Source organism: Humulus lupulus, chromosome 1, assembly GCF_963169125.1.
Source record: "Humulus lupulus chromosome 1, drHumLupu1.1, whole genome shotgun sequence".
In the NCBI taxonomy this organism is placed as follows: domain Eukaryota; kingdom Viridiplantae; phylum Streptophyta; class Magnoliopsida; order Rosales; family Cannabaceae; genus Humulus; species Humulus lupulus.
The window spans coordinates 185,123,326-185,148,331 of record NC_084793.1 but is presented as its reverse complement, the minus strand read 5'-3'; the positions used below and the strand labels follow the sequence as shown (position 1 = coordinate 185,148,331).

General features: G+C 34.2%; 1 protein-coding gene and 1 long non-coding RNA gene across 2 annotated transcripts; both read right to left on the bottom strand.

Moving 5' to 3' along the window:
• Positions 1-7,649: 7,649 nt before the first annotated feature.
• LOC133801278 (uncharacterized) lies at positions 7,650-21,233 on the bottom strand. Its single transcript, XM_062239454.1, has 9 exons — positions 20,828-21,233; positions 20,325-20,673; positions 19,999-20,223; positions 19,448-19,707; positions 16,116-16,351; positions 14,974-15,099; positions 14,284-14,469; positions 8,478-8,615; positions 7,650-8,380 (listed from the first exon to the last, which is right to left on the bottom strand). The coding sequence occupies exons 1-9, from the start codon at positions 21,024-21,026 to the stop codon at positions 8,078-8,080; spliced, it is 2,022 nt and encodes a 673-aa protein (XP_062095438.1). The 5' UTR covers positions 21,027-21,233; the 3' UTR covers positions 7,650-8,077.
• Positions 8,622-14,266, bottom strand: LOC133801289 (uncharacterized). Its single transcript, XR_009876814.1, has 3 exons — positions 12,323-14,266; positions 10,534-12,086; positions 8,622-10,405 (listed from the first exon to the last, which is right to left on the bottom strand). It is a non-coding gene; the product is annotated as an uncharacterized LOC133801289 (long non-coding RNA).
• Positions 21,234-25,006: the final 3,773 nt, after the last annotated feature.

The window sequence follows — 25,006 nt, the reverse complement described above, 5'->3', positions numbered from 1 at the left end:
CAATTCTACATACTCTTAGCATGCAAAGTACCTCCAGTAAAGTGTCCTACTACACTAGTAACTCGGATCTAGGTCACATGTATTCATAATACTAGTGGACCGTATTAGCGGTAATTAATCTAAAGATTTCATAACTTTATTTTACTGTGAACTGTTTTAAGTTTATTATCTTAATCTCGATCATCTCATACCAATATGAGATTAAGACCACAATGATAAACTTTGGAATTTTCTAATATTTACTTAATATTATCAATCTAATATTGGACATAGTCTATATATTTATATATATATAATTCAATTCAATTATTTATTTTATTTAAAACATTTGTCAACTACAATTGTTTTAAGGGCACTATTCCCAACAGCGACTAGGCAAAGACATCTTGGTTTCTTTTTAAGAACTTTACTAGATTTGCTCGAACTTCTTTATTTAAATGTTTTTCAATCCTCACACTCCGGTAGGGTGACCTTCATATAACTGAACCTTGTCAGGCTCCTTGACAAGTTCAATACCTCCTATACCATCCACAAAACTAGGATATATCTTTCCTCATTTTCAGCAACATTTTATTAGATAGATTCCTCACTACTCGGTCCTTCTCACGACAATTTTTCTACAATATCCTCTATATTTTATCCTTTGAATCAAAAGCACATTTTCCTTCTTCGATCATCTTCTCTATTTCCACCTTGCACTTGCCAATTTGAGGTATGTCCCCAAATATCATCATTGTGCAGGGGTCAACCTTCTTTACTTTATTGATGAAAGTGTTATAGCACTACTAAGCTTCCTTCTAGTCACCCTGAAGACAACCTATCCTAGCGCTAGTTGGGAACTTCAATGTGAGGTTCCAAATTGAAGTCACTAGTCAAAAATTAAAAGAAACTAGTCTCCTTATTATTGTATTATAGGCCATTGGTCAGTCAACCAACAAAATTTTCCATGGTTGTTGAATCCCAATATGAGTGTAATGACCCAACTACTCTAGACTTTTGGACCATTAACGAAAACTAAACATACTAATCCTTAATAAAACTTACATTGTGAAAATACCATAACTTTATTAGGAAACTTGTAAAAATAAGAGTTACTTACATAAAATGTCAAGTAGGATATGGGATCCCATTGTTTTAAAAACAAAACATAATTTAAAATAAAAAGGAGTTACATAGCAAGTGCGGAAAAATACATGTAAAACCATAAAAACAAGACTACATCCTCGAAAATCGAACTCTCGACTCAATGAATCCATTCATCACCGATACACAATCCCCAAGCATCCACGAACCTTACCGCCACTATAGCTATTTCCCTGCACATAAAAACAAAAAGGAATGAGCCTAATGCCCAGCAAGGAAAATCTACCACATAGTTCATATACATAAATTTCGTAAGAAACATAAGAACATAACATAACATAACATTTATATCATACACATACTATAATGGCCATTATTACTTGGGGTCCCATAGACTAAACAAGTCATATGCCCATTAGATTAGTGGGGTCCTACTAGCTAAGCAGGTCATATGCCCATAATCTATTTGGGGCTTGTTAGTCATATGGGTCATATGCCCAAGTCTACAAACATACATACATAACACTTATCATAACATAAGAAACATAAGATAACATATAAAACATATAACATATGAATTTCTATCCTATTTTCCTTACCAAAATACCGGGATAAGAGGACAGAGGTGGAACTTTGGAACACTCCTAAGAACCATTTGAAAAAGAGTGAGTATAGAGAAGAAGAGAATTGAAAGGAATGGAAGGACTAAACCATTGAGAAAATACTTACCAAAAACTTATGTGTGAGTTCTTAGATTTCCTAACCAAAATAAGAATAAGGTTAGAATAGGTAAAAGACTATGAGAACTTTTAAAGAAAAAGTACAGAAACGAACTAGAGTGTGGAAATACCTTGAAGACTTGTAAGACCAATCTAAACCTCGAACTAAAATACTATGAAACCTTACTTCCCCAAGTGTTTGATAAGCTTATGATGATCAAGCTTATGATTTCCCACCCAAGTGTTTACACTTTCACACTCACCTAGCAACTTGCAGCCTCTGAACTTAGAGCAAAAGATGAATAATGGATGGGTACTAGGTCCTATTTATAGAGTTTAGGAATGAAAGGATCTTAATTTTACTTGAATAAAAATAATGGCTTTTTAGGTGAAAATAATTTGAATAATCGTTCAGCAGAGGCTGAAGACTCGTTCAAAAAGGTGCTGGACTTATCAAGAGGTTGAATGGTTGAATGGAAAACGAATTCGAAAACATTCAAAATATACTGAAGGAGGCGATATATCGCCTGGACCATTATGCCCGAGGCAAACGTGCATCGCGTTTCGTGTTTTCCGCATCTACGTGCTGCGATATATCGCCCCCTATAGCTGCGATATATCGGCATTCGCTGATTATTTAAACACGAAATTACACATTTTTAGATTAATTCAAATTGAGTAAACAGCCTTGACTAAGCCCTCAAACGTATTCAAAGCTGCTGACTGACCTAGCATTCAAACTTTACCCTTATTAAATTTAATCCTCTAAATACTTAATCCTTAATCACCCATACATAACATGTGCTTAAAATCCTATTGGTTCTTATCTAAACCTTATAGTATAATAAATATTATCCTTAATATCAGCCATATTAATCAAACCTTAGGTTAACATTAATATTCTTAAACTATAGGTTAAACTTAGAAAATCTACAAGTACTACTATGAGTGTCCAAATAAATTCCGGTTTGAACCAAAAATCCACAGTCATAAAGATAATACTATAATTACTATAATACTACTATCTAACTAGCTAAGTAAAGTTCTTGGACTCTACAGTGAGGTTCTTTACTTTATTGTGCAGGGGTCACCCTTCTTTACTTTATTGATGAAAGTGTTATAGCACTACTAAGCTTCCTTCTGGTCACCCTGAAGACAACCTATCCTAGCGCTAGTTGGGAACTTCAATGTGAGGTTCCAAATTGAAGTCACTAGTCAAAAATTAAAAGAAACTAGTCTCCTTATTATTGTATTATAGGCCATTGGTCAGTCGACCAACAAAATTTTCCATGGTTGTTGAATCCCAAGGTGTCTCTCCTTCCATGACTAGTAGTCTTATTAAGGCTATGGGTGCTAGGCCTTCTCTAGCAGGAGTGTGAGTTGTGAATAGATAACTTCATTTTCTCTAAAGTGGACTTTTACAAGACGGGGATTGAGATATCAATATCAATAAGCACCCTCAAAACTCTCATGTTCGTAATTTGACACGTACAACCAAGGGTCATTGTGTGGGTATTATAAATGTTCGAAATCATCCTCGGTGAAAGTCACATATTGATATTCCAAGCGAGGAACCTTTGAGGGTCTCTATTTGAGTGCTAAAATTTCTCCTTGCTTATGACACAACTCGTGAGCATACTTCTCTCTTGACTTATTACTATCACTCGCCTGGTGTAGACCTCCACAGCTCTTTTGATCTCTTGTACTCCATCATCTATAGAAGGTGATTGTTTTCTTCTCTGGCCTTGTTGGTACCGTCCTTGTCGTGGACATACATATTTCCTCAGAAGCCCTCTTCATATGAGAAATTCATTCTCATCCTTCATGTGTTTGCACTCATTTGTATTATAACCTATATGTTTATGAAAATGACAATATTTATATAGGATTACTTGCTAGCTTCCTTTTTTATGGGTCTATGGAGCTTATAAGATGCTTGGTTCTCTAAGGCAATGCATACATCCTAGCGAGACTCGACTAGGGTTGTGTAATTTGTGAACTTTGGTTCATATTTGGGCCTCTTTTCATCGTGTTTTGCACTTTTGGAAGTGTTTTTCACTAGTTATTATTGTTCTAGTCATTGCCTAGCTATTTACTTATTGTTGTTGTTGGACACGTTGCTAATAGTTACAACTAGTCAATGCTTTATCCTTATTGTTGTTGCTTTTCCTTGCACGGATGTCAAAGTTGACAGACTGTTTATGGAGGTTATCCTAGAACGGGGTTTTGTTTATATTTTGACTAAGATAGCCATCATAGCCAACACTTTTGGCGTAAGTAGCTTTTTCAGTGAATCATACTACGAAGTCCTTTAGTGAGTTATTCCCTCTTATTTCAAACTTGCAAGATGGTTGGCCTATTTAGGATGTATGGAAGCAGCATATAACTAATTATTGAAGTCTACCGACAACTGCATCTAAGAATAAATGGAGTTAAGCTAGTATTTTAAATACCACTACTTGGTAACTCCTATCAATGTTGCTTGGAAGACTCTACAATAAGCATCCTATAAATCTCCATGATGGCTCATATGGCATCCCAAAGTTGAATGGAAATTCTGCATTTTGGATGCGAGCAACAAAAGAATCACCCTACTCACCTTCAGAGTCTAGATCCTTCATCAGACTTTTTCCTCTGAATCGTCTTACCTTGTAGTGTAATTTATCCACCTTAGCCTATAAAAGATCTACTTCAGCCTGGGACCTACTTCTTGCTGGTCAAGGCCTAAACTCATCGATCCTCTCCTCGCAGTATCCCCTGGTCAAAGAGGTATTCTTAAAGGTTCCAACCTTTACCACTTTGTACATGGCCCCCAATCTATCAAACAAACTATTGTCCATTGATTGGTTTCCTATTCGGTTAATTCTATTATTGTTCCCATTAGAATTCTTGTGAGCAGGGTAAGAACAATTTATAGCGTGTTCTACATTTTCCCTTTCATTGTGATGTCTTTGTGCATCCTGATCAATGACCCCCTAGTCATTAGTAGTAGACTGTGGTAGGTGTCCAGGGTTGCTTTCTCTACCAACTCTCTGAACAATTGGGTTCACCTTATCCATAGGCCTAGCATGTGGATTGACTATTTTTCCATTTCCACCACCTAGACCAAACCTATAGTCACCATTGTTGCTAGCATGTCAGCTTTTGTGAATTGCCTCTCTTATTGTTCACTTCCCTTTTCTTTCTTCCTTGCCCATTCCAAGCAGTAAGATTTTGAGAACAAACTCTCAATTGATGGGACATAGGATGGATTTTTTGCCATTGCCATCCGCAAAGCTTCTTTCAAAGAAAGTTTTTTTTTCTCTTTGGCACTCTTCTGTTTCCCTCTGTCATAGCTCTAGCTCATTGTTGTGCTGCCAGAGCTATAGCTGCCTGAGCCTACTAGGCTTGCATCCTAGTAATCTCATCCTCCATGAAGGCCATGCCTTCATGCATTTGATTGATGTCCATGTGTTACAGTTAATCATCTTAATCACTGGGCACAACCAACTTTTTTTCCCAGTATATGCTGCATCAACTTGGGTATTGTAATTGTTATTCCCGTGGGTGTTTTTCTTTGGGCCGTTTGTGAATGGGTTAAGAAACAAACAAAAAAACACAACTTTCTTGAGCTCAATTCTATATGAAAGCACCAAAATACTTTGGCCCGTTTGGTAGAATTTTTATTTTTGAATTTTTTAAACACAAAAATAGAAATATTATTTTACTTTTGTTTTTTTATTTTTAAAAAATAAAAGTATGTTTGGTAACTACTTTTGTTTTTTGATTTTAAAAGCAAAAAATAATAAACGTGTTTGATAACTCTTATTTTTATTTTTTGTTTAAGAATATGAGGTGTTGATTTGAAGAAGAGAAAAAATAAAAGAAATGAAAAAATTGGAAACTGTTTAAAAAAAATTTGAAAGTGAAAAAATTCTATTTTCAAAATACAGTTACCAAACACATTTTATGTTTAATTGTCAAATTTTTAATTAATTAAATAAAAAATTATTTTTTTAAGTGTTACCAAACATCAACAAAATAATTGTCAATGTCAATTTTAAGAAGAAAATGACATAAATTTTTTAGATACAACAAATTGTAAAGCTTATGAACTCAAGAAGAAAGAACACAAAAAGAATTTAACTTAATACAACCATAAGAATTGACATATGTCCACGAGTCACTCATATTACTCATTTTAGCTTAATGCTATAAAATCAGATGAGCTCGAGTCATTTGAGTTTTCTTATAGCACCAAGCACTAATTACTATTCTACAACTTTCCAGTTTTCAAAAGAATGTAAAAAAATCTTCACACCTGAAGGTCATTTATTTATAGACTGGCTTTCAAATTCTTTTATTTTTAGGAAAGATAAATATCATTTCATTTAATTAAATGATACCTAATTGAATATTGTTATAGGACACCAATGGTGTCCAATACCACTTGTTGTGATATACGATGATTGGTGCAATTTAATATAAGATCTCACATATTCTAATTTAAAATATAATATGTAGGATCTAATATTAAATTACATCATTATATATTTAATGGTGTTGGACACCGTATGGTCTCCTATAGCAATACTCTACTAATTAAATGCCACCAATTAGCACATGTACATTTATTCTGCTATGTTCCATATGACCAAACCCAATACATGGAGCATACTCATTTTCTTATTTTGATCTTCCACATTCTAAATACTAGATTTGATTTTCTTGAAAATTTCCAATGATCGATAACCTTCATTTTATAAAGCATATCAAAATTAATCATATACCATATTTTGATTAAATTATTTTCATAAGACTCTATTTACCTTATTTTATTATAGCTAATACAACTTTGATTTTAATTTTTATTATAGTTTTCATTTTTAAAATTGAAGTAAAATAATAATAAAAATAAATTATTATAATATATCATATGAGATCTTTTATAGAAGAAAAAAGCTAGTTTAAAAATCTAACTAAAATTTTATTAATAATAGCAAAACAAAGGTAAAATTATCTTATTGAAAAAAAATCGAGAATAAGAGTAAAAGTTTAATTTTGATAAATTTTGTAAAACATAACTACCGAATTTTTTAAGACAATCAAATTTGGTATTTATCTAAAGACAAATAGTATTTATATAACGACTTCTTTTATTTTTAATTCAGGCTTTATGACACTTCATACTCGACATGCATTAATCCGCCAAACTTATCAAAACCCGTCCGCTTTGAACTCACCCATTAAAAATCCCGCCGAAATTGGGTTGGGTTGAACCCAACCAGCCACAAGATGGATTGGGTACGGTTGCAATAATATATGGAAGTCCAACCTACACCCACTACTTTATTCTTTTTTGTATATACATTTATAGTAATAATCTAAATCTAAAAATACAACTCGTAAAGGCTTCGTTAAAAATTATAAAGTTTGTGACTATTTTAATATGTTTGATGGAGATACTGGATTTTGGGATGTGAATCGTAGTATTCTTTATATTTATACATACATATATAAATATGGTAGTCCAAAAATTTAATATTTTTTAATAAAAGCTTTCATTACTATGAGATTAATGGTAGTAACTTAAGAATTATAAGTAAAAAATTGTTTAGGAAATATAGATGAAAAAAGAAATAGTGTTCTTGTATTAATGGTTTTATGTTAGTGAAATTTTTCTTAACAAAACTCAAATTGTTAAAATTATTAAAGTGTGGATTGATAATTTTAATACCATTTATAATTTTTTAGATAATTATTATAATTTTATTTTGTAAAGTTTAGTTTCAAGTTTGAGATATGATAATATTTTATCAAGTTATTATTCATGATTACATTGATGATAAAAAATGATATAAATTTAAATTTTATGGTCTACAAATTTTTGTTTTTTTTAAATATTATTAATTAATAATTTTGAACTTTAAATCAACTCAACCCGCCCATAAACCACATAAAACCGACTATAAAAAACTACTAAAACCACACACTTATTGGCTAATTATGAATTGCATTTTTCTAAAACTGTCAAATAAAAAAACAGCACAAACCGCTTGCCGTGCACCCCTAATGTTTAGGCTGTTTCTCCCCAACTTTGAAATGTACATATTTTGAATACAAGAACTATCATTTGTATGAATTTTTTGTAATACATAACACAGACGCAAAAGCTCAAAACTGTAACCCTCCCATACCGAATCTCCGAATCTCAGTATCAAAGGATTTCCTTGATATTCAACACTTCACTAGAGGGAAAGCAAAAATAAGCCGACTCTTCAACCTAAGAATGTTAGTTAAGTAGAGGCATTTCTCTTGTCAGACCAGATTCTGTCTGCCATTTTGCCAGCCGACTTGGTAGGCTTGTTATTGCTCCCTGAAACTTTTCTTTCAACAATTCTTTGCATGATCCTGATGGGAATTCCACCCAAATCGAAGTCTTCCTTCAAAGACTTTGTTAAGAACCTGATGTCTGTATCTGAAAGCCGTGTTTTCCCACTCACAAAGGCAACAAAAGTGGGCGGTCGGGACTTTACTTGTGTAAAATATTTGACCTTGGGCTGTGCAGCCTGATCTTTCCACGAATGCCTGCTCATAACCTGGCCAAATAGGGATGTTATAGAGAAAGAGAGTTGACTACCCATTTAACCATTTTAGTTTTAAATACGAGAAAATGAAAGACCATTTTCAACTGACCTTTCGTAACCAGCGGTTGAGGAGAGCAGTGGACAATCTTAAACACCATTTATCATATGTATCAATGACTTGGTGCATGACAGCCATCCTGCCCTTACCCTCCACTGCAGCTATAAATACAACTGGTATTCCAGTCACCTGTTGCAAATGTTAATCCTTGAAAGTATATTCAGCAAGAAAAAATATTAAAAAAAGATAAAAGAAAGAGATTAATCGCATATCTCTGCTATCTATTCATTAGGGCTAATAATACATATATTTATACAAAAAAAATCTGATAACAATATTCCTAAAACTAAGGAATAAAACTCTAACAACCTAACAAATATTGACCACGCTAACACTCTCCCTCAAGCTGGATAGTACACATTGAACAAACCAAGCTTGTTCTTCATATTTTCAAACATAGGCTTGAACAAGGCTTTTCTTAGAATATCAGCAGTTTGATGAGAAGATGGTACATAAGAAATATTAATTGTGCCCTCATCAATTTTCTCTTTAATAAAATGTCAATCCACTTCAACATGTTTAGTATGATCATGATGAACAAGATTGTGAACTATCAAAATTGCAGCTTTATTATCACAGTAAACCTGAAGGGGAAATCTAACTTCAATTTTCAACTCTTGTAAAAGTAATTTCAACCATATTGCTTCACAAATACCAAGAGATGTAGCTCTAAGCTCAGCTTCTGCACTACTTCGGGTTACCACTAGTTGCTTCTTACTCCTCCAAGTCACAAGATTACCAAAAACATAAGAACATTACCCTAAAGTTGAACGTCTATCAATAGGAGAGCCTGCCCAATCAGCATCAACATACACTTCCACTCCTCTGTTTTTCCGCTTTTTAAACAATAAACCTCACCCAAGTGTGCCTTTCAAATACTTGGGGATTTTGTACACAACATCAAGATGACTTTTAGATGGTGCATGCATAAATTAACTCACACAACTTACTGCAAAAGCTATATCTGGTCTTGTATGAGATAAGTAAATAAGTTTACCAACTAATATCTGATATTGCCCTTTATCGACTGGTTGATCATCAAAATGGTCTTGACTAAGCTTTACATTAGCATCCATAGGTGTCTCTACAGGTTTACATCCCAACATTCTTGTAATTTTCAACAGATTCAGAACATATTTCCGTTGAGAAACAGAAATTCCATCCTTATTTCGAGCGATCTCCATTTTTAGAAAATACAGAAGATTCCCTAAATCTTTCATATCAAAATCTTCGGCAAGCTTTCCTTTTATTCTACTAATTTCAACTCCATCATTGCCAGTAACAATTATATCATCAACATACATTATTAAGATTACTATCTTTCCATTACTCAATCTATAGAAAAGTATATGAACTGCTTGAGTTTGTCTATAACCATTTTTTTTAACAGCCTTGGTAAATCGCTCAAACCAAGCACGAGGAGACTGCTTTAATCCATATAATGATCGCTTCAGTCTACATACCTTTCCATATTTTTTCTCTGAGTCAAATCCAGGTGGCAATTCCATATACACTTCTTCTTCTAGATCACCATTCAAAAAGGCATTTTTTACATCTAATTGTTGAAGAGTCCAGTCCAAATTGGCAGCAAGGGATAACAACACACGAATGGTATTAACTTTTGCAACAGGTGTAAAAGTTTATTGATAATCTATCCCGTAAGTTTGTGAATAACCCTTAGCCACTAACCTGGCTTTGTATCGTTCAATCAAACCATCTTCTTTATACTTAACAGTAAAAACCCATCCGCACCCAACTGGAACCACTCCACGTGGCTGATCAACAACCTCCCAAGTATTGTTCTTGTCTAGAGCTCTCATTTCTTCAAGAACAACATGTTTCCAATTGCTATCTTTGTAGGCTTCTTCAAAATTGGAAGGAATTTCCGTGGTTGATAAATTAGTAACCAGTGCTTGCATCTGTTTAGAAAGATGAGAATAGCCAACAAATTTAGAAATAGAATGCTGAGTACAGCTATGGGATCCTTTCCTTAGAGCAATTGGAAGAACAATTCCTTTTTCAATTTCATTTATATGTAAATCATTACCTGTACCCAGATCAGATTCTTGAGGTGTAGGTTGCTCGGTAGTGCTATCTTTTTGCATAACAGGTCTTCGCCTAGAGTAAGTAATAATAGGAGGTTTTTCTGGTAAAATATCAGGAATTGAGTGCGAATTTTGAGGCACAGGAACTGGAGATAATTGAGGTATTGAAGAAGAACTAGGAGCAGAATTTTGCGTTGGGGCTAGAGAACTTTGAGGCAGCCAAAAATATTCTCAATTTGAATTTAACTGGGAGTTGGTAGATTGATCAAGAAAATTCAGATCACTTAAATTCTCCCCCTGAGACTGAATTTCCTTAAAAGAAAATATTGATTCTCTAAAAAAGTGACATCTTTAGAAATGAAATATTTATTTTTTTCAACAGAAAAACAACGATATCCCTTTTGAAGAGATGAATAGCCGAGAAAAACACATTTATTAGAACGTAGTTCAAGTTTGCCATGATTTTGAGTATGAACGTGAATGAAAACTGAGCAGCCAAAAACTCTGAGATTGTGATTGTTTGAATATTTTTCTGTGTATTATTATCTCAAAGAAAGGGAATATATATACAACCTAGGATCTGACCTAATAAATACAAATAACTAATTCTAGAAAGTACAACTATAAAAATCCCCTAATTTTAGAAAGAATAAATATACAAAATATTTGGTATTAATACCAAATTGATCCCTATTTACAGCTGTGGTCAACTAACTAATTACTGAAATAAATCCACAGAGATCAATCTCTGAAAAAAAATCTGTTATTAGGAAAAGATTTTTGTAGACATTGTAAAGGAGTTTGAAACTTAAGAACTTTGGAAGGCATGTGATTAATTAAAAAACAGGCTGTCAAAAGAGTACCACCCCAGAAACGTTTTGGGACATTAGCCCCAAATAAAAGACTCGAGAGACTTCCAAAAGATGACGATTTTTTCATTTAGCCACCATGTTTTGTTGAGGGGTGTTAACACAAACTCTGATGAATAATCCTTTTTTTAAGAAGAAATGAACTAAGGACAGAATTAAAGTACTCAATACCATTATCAGTTCGTAGACCTTGAATTTTTGTTTCATATTGTGTTTCAATCATGACATAGAAATTTTCAAAGATATCAGAAACTTCATTTTGTTCATGAAGCAAATATACCCAACACACACGAGTATAATCATCAATAAATGAAACAAACCATTTTTTATTAGAAACAGATGAGATCCGAGAGGGACCCCATAAATCACTATGAATAAGTGAAAAAGGTTTAAATGGTTTATAAGAATGCATACGAAAAGAAACCCGAGTATGTTTAGCAAGTAAACATGTTTCACAAACAAAAGAGTCTTTATGTGAAAACAAACTAGGAAATAAACGACATAGATAAGAAAAACTAGGATGACCTAATCTATAATGAAGAAGCATCACTTTATTACGACGAGAAGAGGAAGATTAGGTCACAAGAAGGCAGTTGCTCCCACTCCCATTCGAAGACCTTTTATGCAAAAAATAATAGTCCTGACACTTCCTTAGCACTCCTAATCATCTAACCCGAGACCTGGTCCTGAAAAACACATAAACTTGGTGAAAAATTGACCGTACAACCGAGATCTGCAGTTATCTTGCTAATGGACAGCAAGTTACATGATAACTCAGGTACGTAAAGGACATTTTCAAGTAAAAAATTGGGATTAAGGGGAACTGAACCAATGCCAGTCACATGGGTGAAAGAACCATTAGCAATTTTGACCATACGATTACCATTATATGGAGAATAATTAGAAAACAAGGATCTATTACCCGTCATATGATCAGAAGCACCCAAGTCAATAATCCAAGGGGCTGAAGCAGAAGAAGAGGTGGCTGCAATAGCAGAAAGTGTTGTACCATGTGTTGTTGACACAACTGAATTCCCAGAAAAAAATTTACTCAACTGATCCAACTAAGTTTTTGTGAAAGGACTGTCACCCTCGGTAGAAGATGAAGTTTGTAATGCTTTATTCTCAGTGCCACGAAGATGACGAGGAACCCAATCAGTTGGTTTGCCATGAAGCTTCCAACAGGTAGCTTTTGTGTGGTATGGTCGTTGGCAGTGATCACAAAACTGAGATGACTTCTTAGAGTTGCGATTATCAACATTACGAGCAGCCAATGCCGAAGCCTCTTGAGAAGAAGGATTTTTTTGTTGGACAGTGAAAGGAAGCATGACATGCTTGCGAGATTCTTCTCTACGAACTTCGGCAAAAATTTCGTCCAAGGAAGGGATTGTTTTGTTGCTGAGAATTCGGCTGCGTACATGATCTAGGCTGCTGTCCAGTCCGGGAAGAAAATCATAGATCCTTTCCTTTGTAAGGATTTTGCGATAAATCTCAGCATCTTTAGGGTCATGTCATTTTTGTGGAGAAAACAAATCTAATTCTTGCCAGAGTTTTGTTAGATTATTAAAATATAAAGTAACATTGGTTTCACCTTGTCGAAGAGTGCGAGCCCGAGTAGGAAGATGAAACATCAGAGAAGCATCTTCAAGGTCAGAATAAGCCATAGTTACGACATCCCAAATTTCTTTTGCCGTTGAATAAAGAAGATAAATTTCAGCAATAGAATTCTCCATGTAATTAATTAACCACGACATCACCATTGAGTTATTGATGCCCCAATCGGAATAGGAAGGGTCTGAATCTTTTGGAGGTAGTTTGGAGCCATCGATGAAGCCGATCTTCCCTTTCCCACGAATTACCAGCTGGACCGATCGGGACCAGCTTAAAAAATTTCATCCATTTAATTTAAATGCCGAAATTTGATGGAAAAATAAGTTTTCAGAGAGAGAGTTAGGAGTAATTTTGAAGCCCGGTGGAACTGAGTTCAAAGACTCAGTCTGAACCTGATCTTCGCTTACCCCTGTCGAAGTCATATTTTCTCAATTGCTGAATATTTTTTCAGCTCTGATACCATGAAAGTATATTCAGCAAGAAAAAATATTAAAAAAAGATAAAAGAAAGAGATTAATCGTATATCTCTGCTATCTATTCATTAGGGCTTATAATACATATATTTATACAAAAAAAATCTGATAACAATATTCCTAAAACCAAGGAATAAAACTCTAACAACCTAACAATAACAAATATTGACCGCACTAACAATCCTAAATCACTATCTTTGTAATTTTTATCATTCCTAGCATAGTATTTAGTATAGTTTTGAATATTTGTGCATATGTCAAATATTTAACACATATAAAGTGACGACTGCCCATGTATTCTATGTGCTTATGTCAAATATTCTTAGCTCCTCCACAATCTATTTTCCTTAGATGCCTTTATAATTTTCCCAGACCTATTCCCTAGTTCATGGCTTTAATAAATTTCAAAGCAAAGTCCACCATGCACGATAAAACTGGCAACAATATATACATGTTTTCGTGAAGTGTCCAATAAAAATTCTGTCTTATGATGTTTTGTACTGCTACATGATGAACTATGTAAAGAGTTAATATTTGGCAATCTTTAATAATCTTTTAATCAATAATACGACAATAGTAGCCGCATCAATGGTCTTGGCCGTGCTAATAACATTCAAAGGGTCAGGGAGGACCCCGACTTTCCCAACACTAGAAATCCTACCCGTGCTTGTAAAAAAGAGGAAAATACATAGATAATACTATAAACATATATACTTATATAAATACCAAATATGGGTTCAAATTATACATACTTCAACAAAAAAAAAATTACATAGAGCAAACATTTGTGCATGCATACCTGAGGTATAACAGTCTGAATTTCTTCGGGAACAGCTTCCATAACTTTCTTATATAAGGTAGAATTTTTGTGCCCTCTCAACAGATCCATTTTGTTCACAATTACAACTAAACCACGCCCTTCTTCTACTGCTCGTCTTGCTATAACTACTTCAGTATGAGTCATACTTCTCTTAGATTTCACAATCTGTAAATTATAGCAAAGACAAATGCCAATGAATCAATATAGAATAAGTTTTGTAAACAACGTCAACCTCTTCAGTCATAGCTTTGTTGGAGTTAATTCTTGACAAACTGCTGTTGATCAAGAAAAAAGAATATAAATGGTTTTTTCTTGCACTTGAAATAACAATGTCTAAAAACTAATTTATTTCTCTCTCCAATTACTCCTAGAAATGCCCAAAAATGATCCTGGAAAAGTTTATACAAAAAACAAAAGTATAATAAAAATAAATATTAAAAGTGTAATTTAAGAACTTTTTGTTCCTATTTAGGTACAATTCCCTTTTATCATATCCCATATCTTGACACCCCATCCAAGAAGACCAATTTGCATAGTGAGGAAATAATTACCACAAAATTGATTGCATGAATGTATTTTCTTTTAAAGTATATTAGCATTAAAAAACAGGGATCTAAATAACGTCAGTTCACCATATTTCTGTAAATGTGAAGAAGATTCATAACAAACCTCTTCAGCATCAAGCACCAAAGCAACTACATGAGCTCTCATTAGACTCTTTCTTGTTTGCACAATGCTCAAGGATGAGGGTCCTTTCTCATCTTTTGTCCTCTGCAACCAACCTGCAGTATCAACCTGAACAGAAAACCACAACAGAAAAAAAAAATGACTTGAATCCAACTTTTTTATTCAATTTAGATTTAGATATGAAAAGATACATCGAAATTCAATTAAATCAAAAAATAATAGACTTGTTTAAGACAGGGGAGATACAAGTTGAACATAAAGAGCAATGACTACAGCAGTTATAACTATATTCCAGCAATGCTTGAGTGCAATGGATTCCCGGCAACCTTGGCAAACTTCTAAAAATATGCATTATAAGTCTTAACAGTTAAGTTAGCTTTATAACAGAACAAAACAACTTTATTTAATCCTTTCTCTAACTATTAATTGCAAGCTCACAACTGTAAGGCATAGAGACACTGTATCCAAAAAGAAGGGGAAAAAAATAAAACTATTCCTGCCATCAAATAGTGTTAGTATCCCACAGTGTTTGAAGTAAGAGTACCTAGCTTTTATAATAAATGACGCCTCTAACTTGAGTAAACACTTTCTGAAAACCCTGAGAATATTATGGGAAAAAAAATACTATAATTATGAAATGAAAAATCCTGAAAACGTTTCAAGTAAAAAAAATAAAAATAAAATCCTGAAAAATTATTTCAAAGCCAATTCCAACATCAACATGAAAGACCAGCAACAAAAGAACCTGCAAGACTTGTTATGAAACCATGAAGTTGGTGAACCAAAGCCAACTACAATTTTAAACTGGTAAACTCTGATATAATATTCAATTAATTTTTAAATTTGATACATGAGCTTGTTTGATGATATTATTTACAACAACAAAAAGAAGAGGTCCCAAATAGAAAGCTACTAAGGAAATGGACCATTGATGAACAATCAAAGTCCAGCTAGAACATGAAGAATAAACCCTGGCCCTGATTACATGAATTCAGATAAGTCAAAGCACTACATTCATCACTATGTGAAAATATTGATGAATGGTAGTATCCATATTACTGAAATCAGAAAGAGGTCCAAACTTGATTGATAAAATGATAATAATATTAAAAAAGACTATTCACCAGGTATATAGTTCTCTCTTGAAATTTAAATTCGGCTCTGATAGAATCTCTTGTCAATCCAGCTTCTGGACCCACCAAAACACGCTCTTCTTGTAACAATGAATTCAACAAGGTTGATTTCCCAACATTGGGCCTTCCCACAATCGCTAACTGTAATGACAACTTACTCTCCTCAACCTCAGAGGAACTGCTGTCCTGAGTCTCGTGACTCAAATTACTCCCCTCACCATCTTCATCTAGCATCAGTAAGAGTTCATGGTAACAATTAAAATTAGGAGTCTATCCACTCAAGTATCATATAATGACCATACAATAGACACAAATCTTTTGGAAAAACATACTCCATAACCAAAATGATCAAAATCTCTTGTCACATTCACAAGGTTAATATAAAAGAAACAATTTAAAATCACGTAAATTATTGAGCCATAAGCATATAATACGTGTTATAAATCATGCTATTGTCCCTTAGTGAAATATAGACAACTATCATGGAAGCCTACAATGCCAGGAGTTACACCAATACCCAACTAGGTCAGCCAAGCATACCAAGTCATCAAGATTTTAGACTCTCAAAAGTGTCAAAGAATTTCAGGTTCAAATTAAGGAGCCATATGTGTATATTATATATTCGTGTTAATGTCCCGTGAATTAGAAGAGCCAAAATCAAGTTAATGAAGGATAGGCAACTACCATCAAAGCCTATTTTGGGAGTCAGACTACCTATTCCCAACTAGGTCAGCTTAGCTTCAAAGTCGTCAAGATTTTAGACTGTCAAAAATGTCTGATTTCAGATTTATAAGGATGAAGGGGCAAAAAGAAAAGTGGTCTATGGAAGTTACAATAAGAAATACTAGACCACAGGTATAGTATATGACTATTCCCATCTCCTGATCCTAAGAGGGTGCTTGGTATGAGAAATTCAAAGTTTTTTTTATTAATGGGAAAGTTAAATGTGATTGTCTTAAATCATGTAAAATAGTGTCTGGTTGTGCATGGTAATCTTGTGTTAGATTTATGGCAATATTAGATAACATTATTTGATTGTAATTGGGAATGTTATAATTTGTTGTTTTTATGTAATTATATGTGGATCCCACATGTTTATAACGGAAGGAATCTAAAACCCAGAAGTTTAGATGAGTTTAAGATTATCCCCTTGGAAGGTAAAGGTAAAAAAGAAAAGAAAAAAAAAAGATAATGTCTTGAGATTCTCGTTTCCATACTAAGATTAACCCTACCAAAAGCCCACTAACTGTACTATTTTCAACAACTACATCATTTGGACAATTAACATTGTTTTGACATTGGTTTAGAATTATAATATAATCTATTTCTCAAGATTTGTAAAACAATTTGACAGCTTGGATACAATGACACTACAATTTTCACTCTGATCTCATTAAATTCAAATATACACCAAATTCTGTAAATACAAAAATAAAAATAAATAAGTAAGCCATAAGAACTTAAGATGTGTTATACATAGCTTCCCAGTACCCATGTGTATTAATAATTTGTAAGGACAACACCACATCCAGAATTAAAAAAAAAAGACAGGGGTGGATTCTATACAGTGTCGACACATAGAAAAATGCTTCACATGCTAATAAGTGAAATCAATAGTCATGACAGTCAATATCCACAAGTTATCCCACTACAGCATTTGTCGAGACCTTAGGATCATTGTCAATGAAATACCTAGGTATGCCTCTTGGGGATAATCCAAGATATTTTAACTTTTCGGAACCAATCGTGCAAGGGTGTCCAAGAGTTTAGCAGGTTGGAAATGTGCATACTTATCCAGGGGAGGAAAGCTTACTCGTATTTAATTAGTCCTCTCATCTCTTCCTATTTACTATTTATCCTTATTTAAGGCACCTGTTTCAGTCACTGTGGTGATAGAGAGGTTGATGAGGAATTTCTTTAGGGAAGGCAGAAAATTGGATGGTGGGGAACATTTGGTGGTTTGGTAAGATGTGGTAAACCAAAGAGATTGGGAGGCTTGGGAATAGGTAACTTGAGGGAAAGAAATAAGGCTCTTCAAATGATATGGTTATGGAGGTTTCCCAAAGAGAAAAATTCCCTGCGGTACAAGAACATCAAAAACAAGTATAGATTCAAGACAACGGTTGGGATTTGAAGAGTGGGAGAGATTGTCCTCTAGACATCCATGGAGAGGAATTGTATCCCTAATGAGTATTTCAATCAGTTGGTGAAGCTCAAGGTTGAAAACGGAATGAATATCAGGTTTTAGGAGGATATGTAGTTAGGTGACAAACCATTCCTTGAAGTCTTTCCCAATCTTGTCAGGCGTCAAGAAAAACTGAAGCCATAGCTGACTTTTTTTGTCACAGAGAGTGGGGAGTGCAGCTGGAATTTTCACCTAACCCGAAGCTTAAACGATGGAGAGTTCATTCAGTTCTTAGATATGAATGCCTATCTTCTAAATCAAAATCTTTGCTAGGTCTTGGAAGATCGAAGAGTATGGTTAGGTGATTCCTCTTAAATATTTTCTTGCAAATCAGCCTTCAACATGCTAGTGAGAGAGGTCTCACCTAGACTTGTAAAATGGACAGATTAGGTTTGGAAATGTCCTATGCCTTCCAAAATGCGTGTTTTTGTATGGCTTTTGTGCCTCAATCATTTTAGTGTCCATGAAAATCTTCAAAGGAGAAGACCCCTTTGGATGCTTTCTCCAAGAAGGTGTGCTTCATGTAAGAATTGCGGAGAAGATATAAATCATTTGTTCCTTCATTTGCTCTTTCTCCTTAACCATTTGGTCTAAATTTTTGAGGGAACTCAATATGGCGGGGTGTTTTCCAAACAACTGCAGTGGAGTACTAATCCATCATGTGTCAGGTAATAAAGCTAAAAAATCCTTATGGAAAGCAGGAGTAGTAGCTAAAAAAAGCCTTATGGAAAGCAGGAGTAGTAGCTATTTGGTGGGTTTTATAGCTTGAAAGGAACAAGAGAATATTTGAAGGAATCGAGAAAAAAAAAAGCTTCTCTTTGGAAAAAAGTTAAATACTGGGTGGCTTTATGGCTTTTTGATAGCAAAGAATTCCAAGATGTCATATTCTCTAACTTTTGCAGAGATTGGCAATTTTACATGTAATGTGCTCTTTTGAGCCTCCTAGTTTTTTATTTTTCTTTTAAGGCTTTCTCCTAATCTGTTTGTACTTTTACCTCAATAAATAAAGTTGTGGTTTTGTTTCAAAAATAAATAAATGCTTGAGCACAATTATAATTTAGGGAACTTATCATTTGATAAGAACAAATATCTAAGAAATGCATAATCATTTTAAAAGGATAATCAAAATGCATTTTACCATTCAAGACTTTGAGCATATAATCATCAAGCTTAGGCCTCAAAGCCTCATAAAGATCTTGCAAACCCAGTCCAGTTTCAGCTGATATAGCTATTGGGTCTCCAAATCCTAATCTGTAAGCTTCAGCAGCTACAGAGACAAGAGAGTTATTGCCATCAAAAAAACATTCTGATTTGTTCAGCGCTACTACAAGCTTGATGTCAGGTGCATGTTTCCGCAACCACTTTCCAACCTCCACATCAAGAGGGTGCAGTCCAATTCTAGTAACATAAGATAACACCAAAGAAAGAATTAAATATCATACTTAAAAAGGAGAGCATGAAACAAGGGTAAATAGTGCAAGGCATTTTTTTAGTATTTTCCATGCTACAACAATGAACTCACTCTTAGATAATAGCATATGGATCTCTCTATCATAAAATAAAATCATTTCTACACAAATAACAAGTGTGAAATATAGTGATTTTTTCTTTCCAAAATATACTGTCATTTTATATTTTCTTGACTTGTATATTTTACATCAGGGAAACATTTAACACCCATTAAATAACCTTGCATCAATTAAGAATATTGCAAACTGAGATCTTCCAAGCACATTTGCCGTCATTCCTGCAGTTCTGTCAAGAATGGATCCTGAAGTTGCTGCAGTTTCTAAACCAGCTGAGTCCAGTACTTTAAATCGTAAATCACCCAATTTTGCAATGCCTTCTCTAAAGTCCCTGGTAACATGATCATCAGGAGTGTTGAAGACTAAAGCCTCCCTTCTCCGAATTAACCTATATTAAAAGAAATAAATAAAAGTCACAATTTAAATTTGTAAATAAAAATTATAGGTTTAGACAAACTAACAACTATAGATGATAGAAATGATACAAACCGATTAAATAGCGCCGACTTGCCCACATTTGGGCGTCCAACAAGAACAACAGTTGGAAGAAGATTTTTGTTCACCGTGGTAAAATCTACAGGCTTTTGGTACCTTTCCTCAACCTTCCCAGTTGTGAAAGCATCAACCTTAACATGGGTTCCTGAGGAAGATCCAAAATCCCCATTTGTAGTTGTACCAATGGAGGAATCAGAATCTAACAATTCATTACTGGGTAGTGAGCAACATTCTCTAGAATCCTGAAGAAAACAATGAGGAAGGCCAGAAATGGACCTACAGCAGTCCCAACCCCGAGATGGGGTTCCAATGCCGTGTAAAGAGGCTCTATTAAGCAATGATCCTGAAACACGTATTTCATCAAACACCTTCTACGCAAAACCACTCTAGCAAAAATTACATAGCACACAGACAAAAACCAAAAACACTAAGTTACATAGCACAATACAAAAGTAAACAAAATATGCACAGGAGGCTGGCCTGAGATGATTATTTACCTAAACTGGCAGTAGAAGAATCACAGCTGTGAACTGTTGAAGTTGAACAAAAAGAGTTTCTGGGTGCCTCTTTGCAGGAGTTGGGAACTAAGCTGCTGAAACTATGAGATAAACCGATGATTTTACTATTGAACAAACCGAAAGTTGCATTCTTCTTCCGAACTGACAAAGCTCGAACCCACGAACGAGACATGCCCATCAAAGAGTTGGGCCTTCTTTTGTAATAGAAACCTTCAAGTTTCGTATCAGTGGTGGAAGCCAACTTAGTGGGTATCACAACGTAGTACGTACACTATAAAGTTCAGAGACAGGCAGAGAAAGCGCGCGTAGACTGCATTTCAGTTTCGCTATGCCCCGACTAGAGGTGGACGCCGTGTCATTTGCTATGGACGTTGGTAGTCAAATTATTATTGGAAGAATTCAAAAACAAAAATAAACTTTTATATTTTTATGTCAAATTTAAAATTAATTTTTTAAAGATTTTTTTATTTAAAAAAAATACGATCTTCTTTTTTTTCTTTCTTTTTTTTTCTCATTTGTCGTGAAATACGATCTTCACTTGGTAAGAAAGTCTTAAATTATTTTTTGGTAACAAAAAATGGGAGGTTCTAGGGTACACACCATATTGGGTGTACTGGTATAACCCCTCTTATATTTGGCATTGGGATGATTTTTATCGTGATTTTTTTATGACGGTGTATATTATATTTATTTAGAGGATCTGCAAATTTTAAAAAATTATGAATATAATGTCGAAAATAAAATTCAAACAGACTACTTTTTACGCACATAAAAAAAAACAATCACGCGCGTGCAACAAATTATTTCAACCTTGATTTCGCTGATGTAATTATTCGAAATTTTATGAAAATTTGTAGTATGTTCTAAATAACTACAATATACACAATCATAAAAAAAATATGAACCAAAAATCATCCTGGTTTAAAAAATAAGAGGGATTGTACTGGTACACCCAAAACTCGAGGTGTACCAAAGAATTTCCCAAAAACATTACTTCCATAAAATGTAAAAAAAAAATCACTTTTTTCAATATAAGCATTTTGGTAAATAAAAAGAAAGTTAACAAAAAAATAACAACTTATTTGACCAAAAGTATATTGTAATGTCCTGAATTCTCCGATGTGGTTTAATGGCGGGAATAGTAGGCCGGGAGGGTCATACTTGCTTAATTATGTCATTCGTTGATAAATGCATGTATATGTGAATTATATTATAATATGATGTTAAATGCATGCATGTGGGTCCACATTTTAATTACAGGGGTGTGATGGTAATTTGGCCCGTTGAGGGTATAATTGTATACGTGTATGCATGTCGGTGACATATTGTTGAGACCACATTATAATGTGGGTTTGTTCGAGCTATTCGGCATGAGACGATCTTGGATTATTGATTAGCGGTCTAGTCATAACAAGTTTAAGTTCGGGGCTCGGGGTGAGTCTCGGGGTGATTTTAATGATTAGAACGTTGCCAGGAATTAAAGAGTAACGGGATATGAATTATTGGTGTTTGAGATTATTGAGAATAGCGGGAATTAGAGAGCGTTAATTATGATTAACGAGATAGGTGGGGAATACCAATTTTGCCCTTGGGAGCCTTTAGAAACCTTTATTAGACCTAGGGGTATTTTGGTCTTTTCACCCCTAGGATAGATATAAGCCATTTTAGGCTGGGAAAAAGAGGAAAAACATAGTATACTTGAAGCTTATCCCGTACCTTCTTTCTCCTTCATTTCCTTTGAGATTTTTGAGCCATTTTTTAGGATTCAAACTTGGGAAGTAAGCCTTGGGAGTTTGGGAGAGTGTTCCTCCATTGAAGAGCATCATAAGCTGAGTCTTGGGTAAGTTTCTAACCATTGAATTCTCTGGTTTGCCCTGTTTTAGTTCTGTTTTGCAGTTGTGATTTCTAGGTTGAATACTTGGTTTGGTTGGGAGTTTTGGCTAGGATTCTTATGGTTGTGATGTTTGGGGTGTGTTAGGATGGATTTTGGGTTCATTTGGCATCAAAAATGGGATTTGGAAGCATTGGAATCAAGTTAGAATTGAAGGAGTTAAAGAATGAGGTTTCAGGGGGTATCTGGTCTGGAGGTAGCGCTACAGCGCCCACCCTAGGGCGCTATAGCGCTACACAGGAGGTATTTGGGCTTTTTGGGGGTTCTAAGAATAGCGCTGGGGCGCTAGGGAGCAGCACTGTAGCGCTACTCTATTCCTTCAAAGTCCTGTTTTGAGTGTTTTTAAGGGTTTTTGGCTTGGGGTTTCAATCCTTAAGGCTCGGGATTGAATCTACTCACCGTGTGGGCATGTTTTGAGGTCCCGAGAGTGGTGCTTAGGTTAAGACCCTTTCCATGTTGATTTTCATTAATGGAGATTATAATTGGTTGTGATTAGGTAACCGCTAAGGAACCAAAAGGTTAATCGTTCTCAGGGGTCGTTCTTATTATATTTCTCGCTCGAACCTGAGGTAAGAAAACTGCACCCTGTGTATGTGACATGCGTGATTGTTATTGAGGCATGTTGGTTGATAAATGTGGATATTGATTGCATATTAAATGCTAGCGAATATTGTTTACTTGTATATGGCACTGACTAGTCAGGGACACTGACCTAAGAATCAGAAATGACATAAGCATCCTGAACGCAGGGCCGAATGAAGATTAGATCTAATCGATATCAGCATTTAATGGCTCTAAGGCATTAATGCTGGACTGACCCTAAGGTCGATGAATCTTATAAGCGCTTGATTAGAGGTGAAAAATACATATTTATTGATTTTAATAGTCAAAATAAATTAAGTTTTAATTAATATTTTCATGGAATTAATATGATTTATTTTATAAATGAAAATATTTGATTATGATTTAATTTATTATTATTTTGTAGGAATTAAAGTTGTATTTTGACACTTGAAATGAAGAGAAAATAAAATATTTAAATCTGAAAAAAAAAAGAGAAGAGAAAATGGTATTTTTGAATATCAAAGACCAAGAAGGAAGCCCAATGACACGCAAGCCCACCAACATCACTCCCTCCACCATCTGAAGCAGCTTCCACGCCAATCAGCTTAGCAAATATACTTCCCTTCAGCCAGCCCACGCAGGCCCAACATTCCACCATCTGAAGCAGCCCAATCTGAAGTATCACAGCCATCACCAAACCCAGCCAGCCGTCCACGTGTCCTCCTCCCATTGGTTGCGCCTGATCAATGGCCCAGATGCCACCAGCCACATTTGGCCCAACCTTTTATGCGCCTTGGGCCATGCAAATTGCCATTTTGAGATTTAAAACTCATCTTTTTTGGTGTTTTTTAAAAAGGGCATTTTGACCATACACCAAAATAACTAGGTTAATATTTATAATAAGATTTGAGTTTTCAAAATCATATTTTATTATTAATATTTCAGATTTATTTTGTAAACCCCAAATTTTTGTTTAATTTATTTTTAGTCATTTTCTCCCTCTATAAATAGGGACTCTTCTTTCATATTTTCTATGTAATTTTTAGGTAGCAAAATTCTACCAAATTTTAGTCTAATTTCTCATATTTTCTCTCTAGAATTTCATGAGAATGTCTAGCATAATAGGCTAACCTTCTTAGGAAGGTTAGGATGATACTATATGCACTATGACTTTGTTTGGTATTTTTGATTCACCATGTGCTTAAAGTTTATATATTTTAGTGATTTATTTTCTTTCATCTTATTATCTATATTTATGTTTACTAATAGTATATAGATTTTGTCATGCACTTTCTATGTATTATCAAATTAGTGAAAATAATATAGATAATATCTTTATCATTTTCTCCATCTCACTCATATATATGTATTTTTGCTAAAATCTATATAGAATTAGTCATGCTCTTTCTATGTATTTTATAAATAGTAAAAGTAATATTTGTGTTAGGTTTTATGTCCAATCTTTTATTGCATTATTGCCAATGGTATAATGTCATTTTTAGATTTCTCATAAGATTTATCTCATCTTTCCATGGTAAAGAATAATAATCACTTGAATATATTTTTGTAAAATATATTTGTGCATCAATGTTAAATCTTCCAAATGAATAGTTGGGATGTGAACTTCTCATTTGTGTAACTTTTGTGAATCAAAGATCCAAATAAATAAGTATGCATATTGGTGACTCTTGATCCTTTCTACT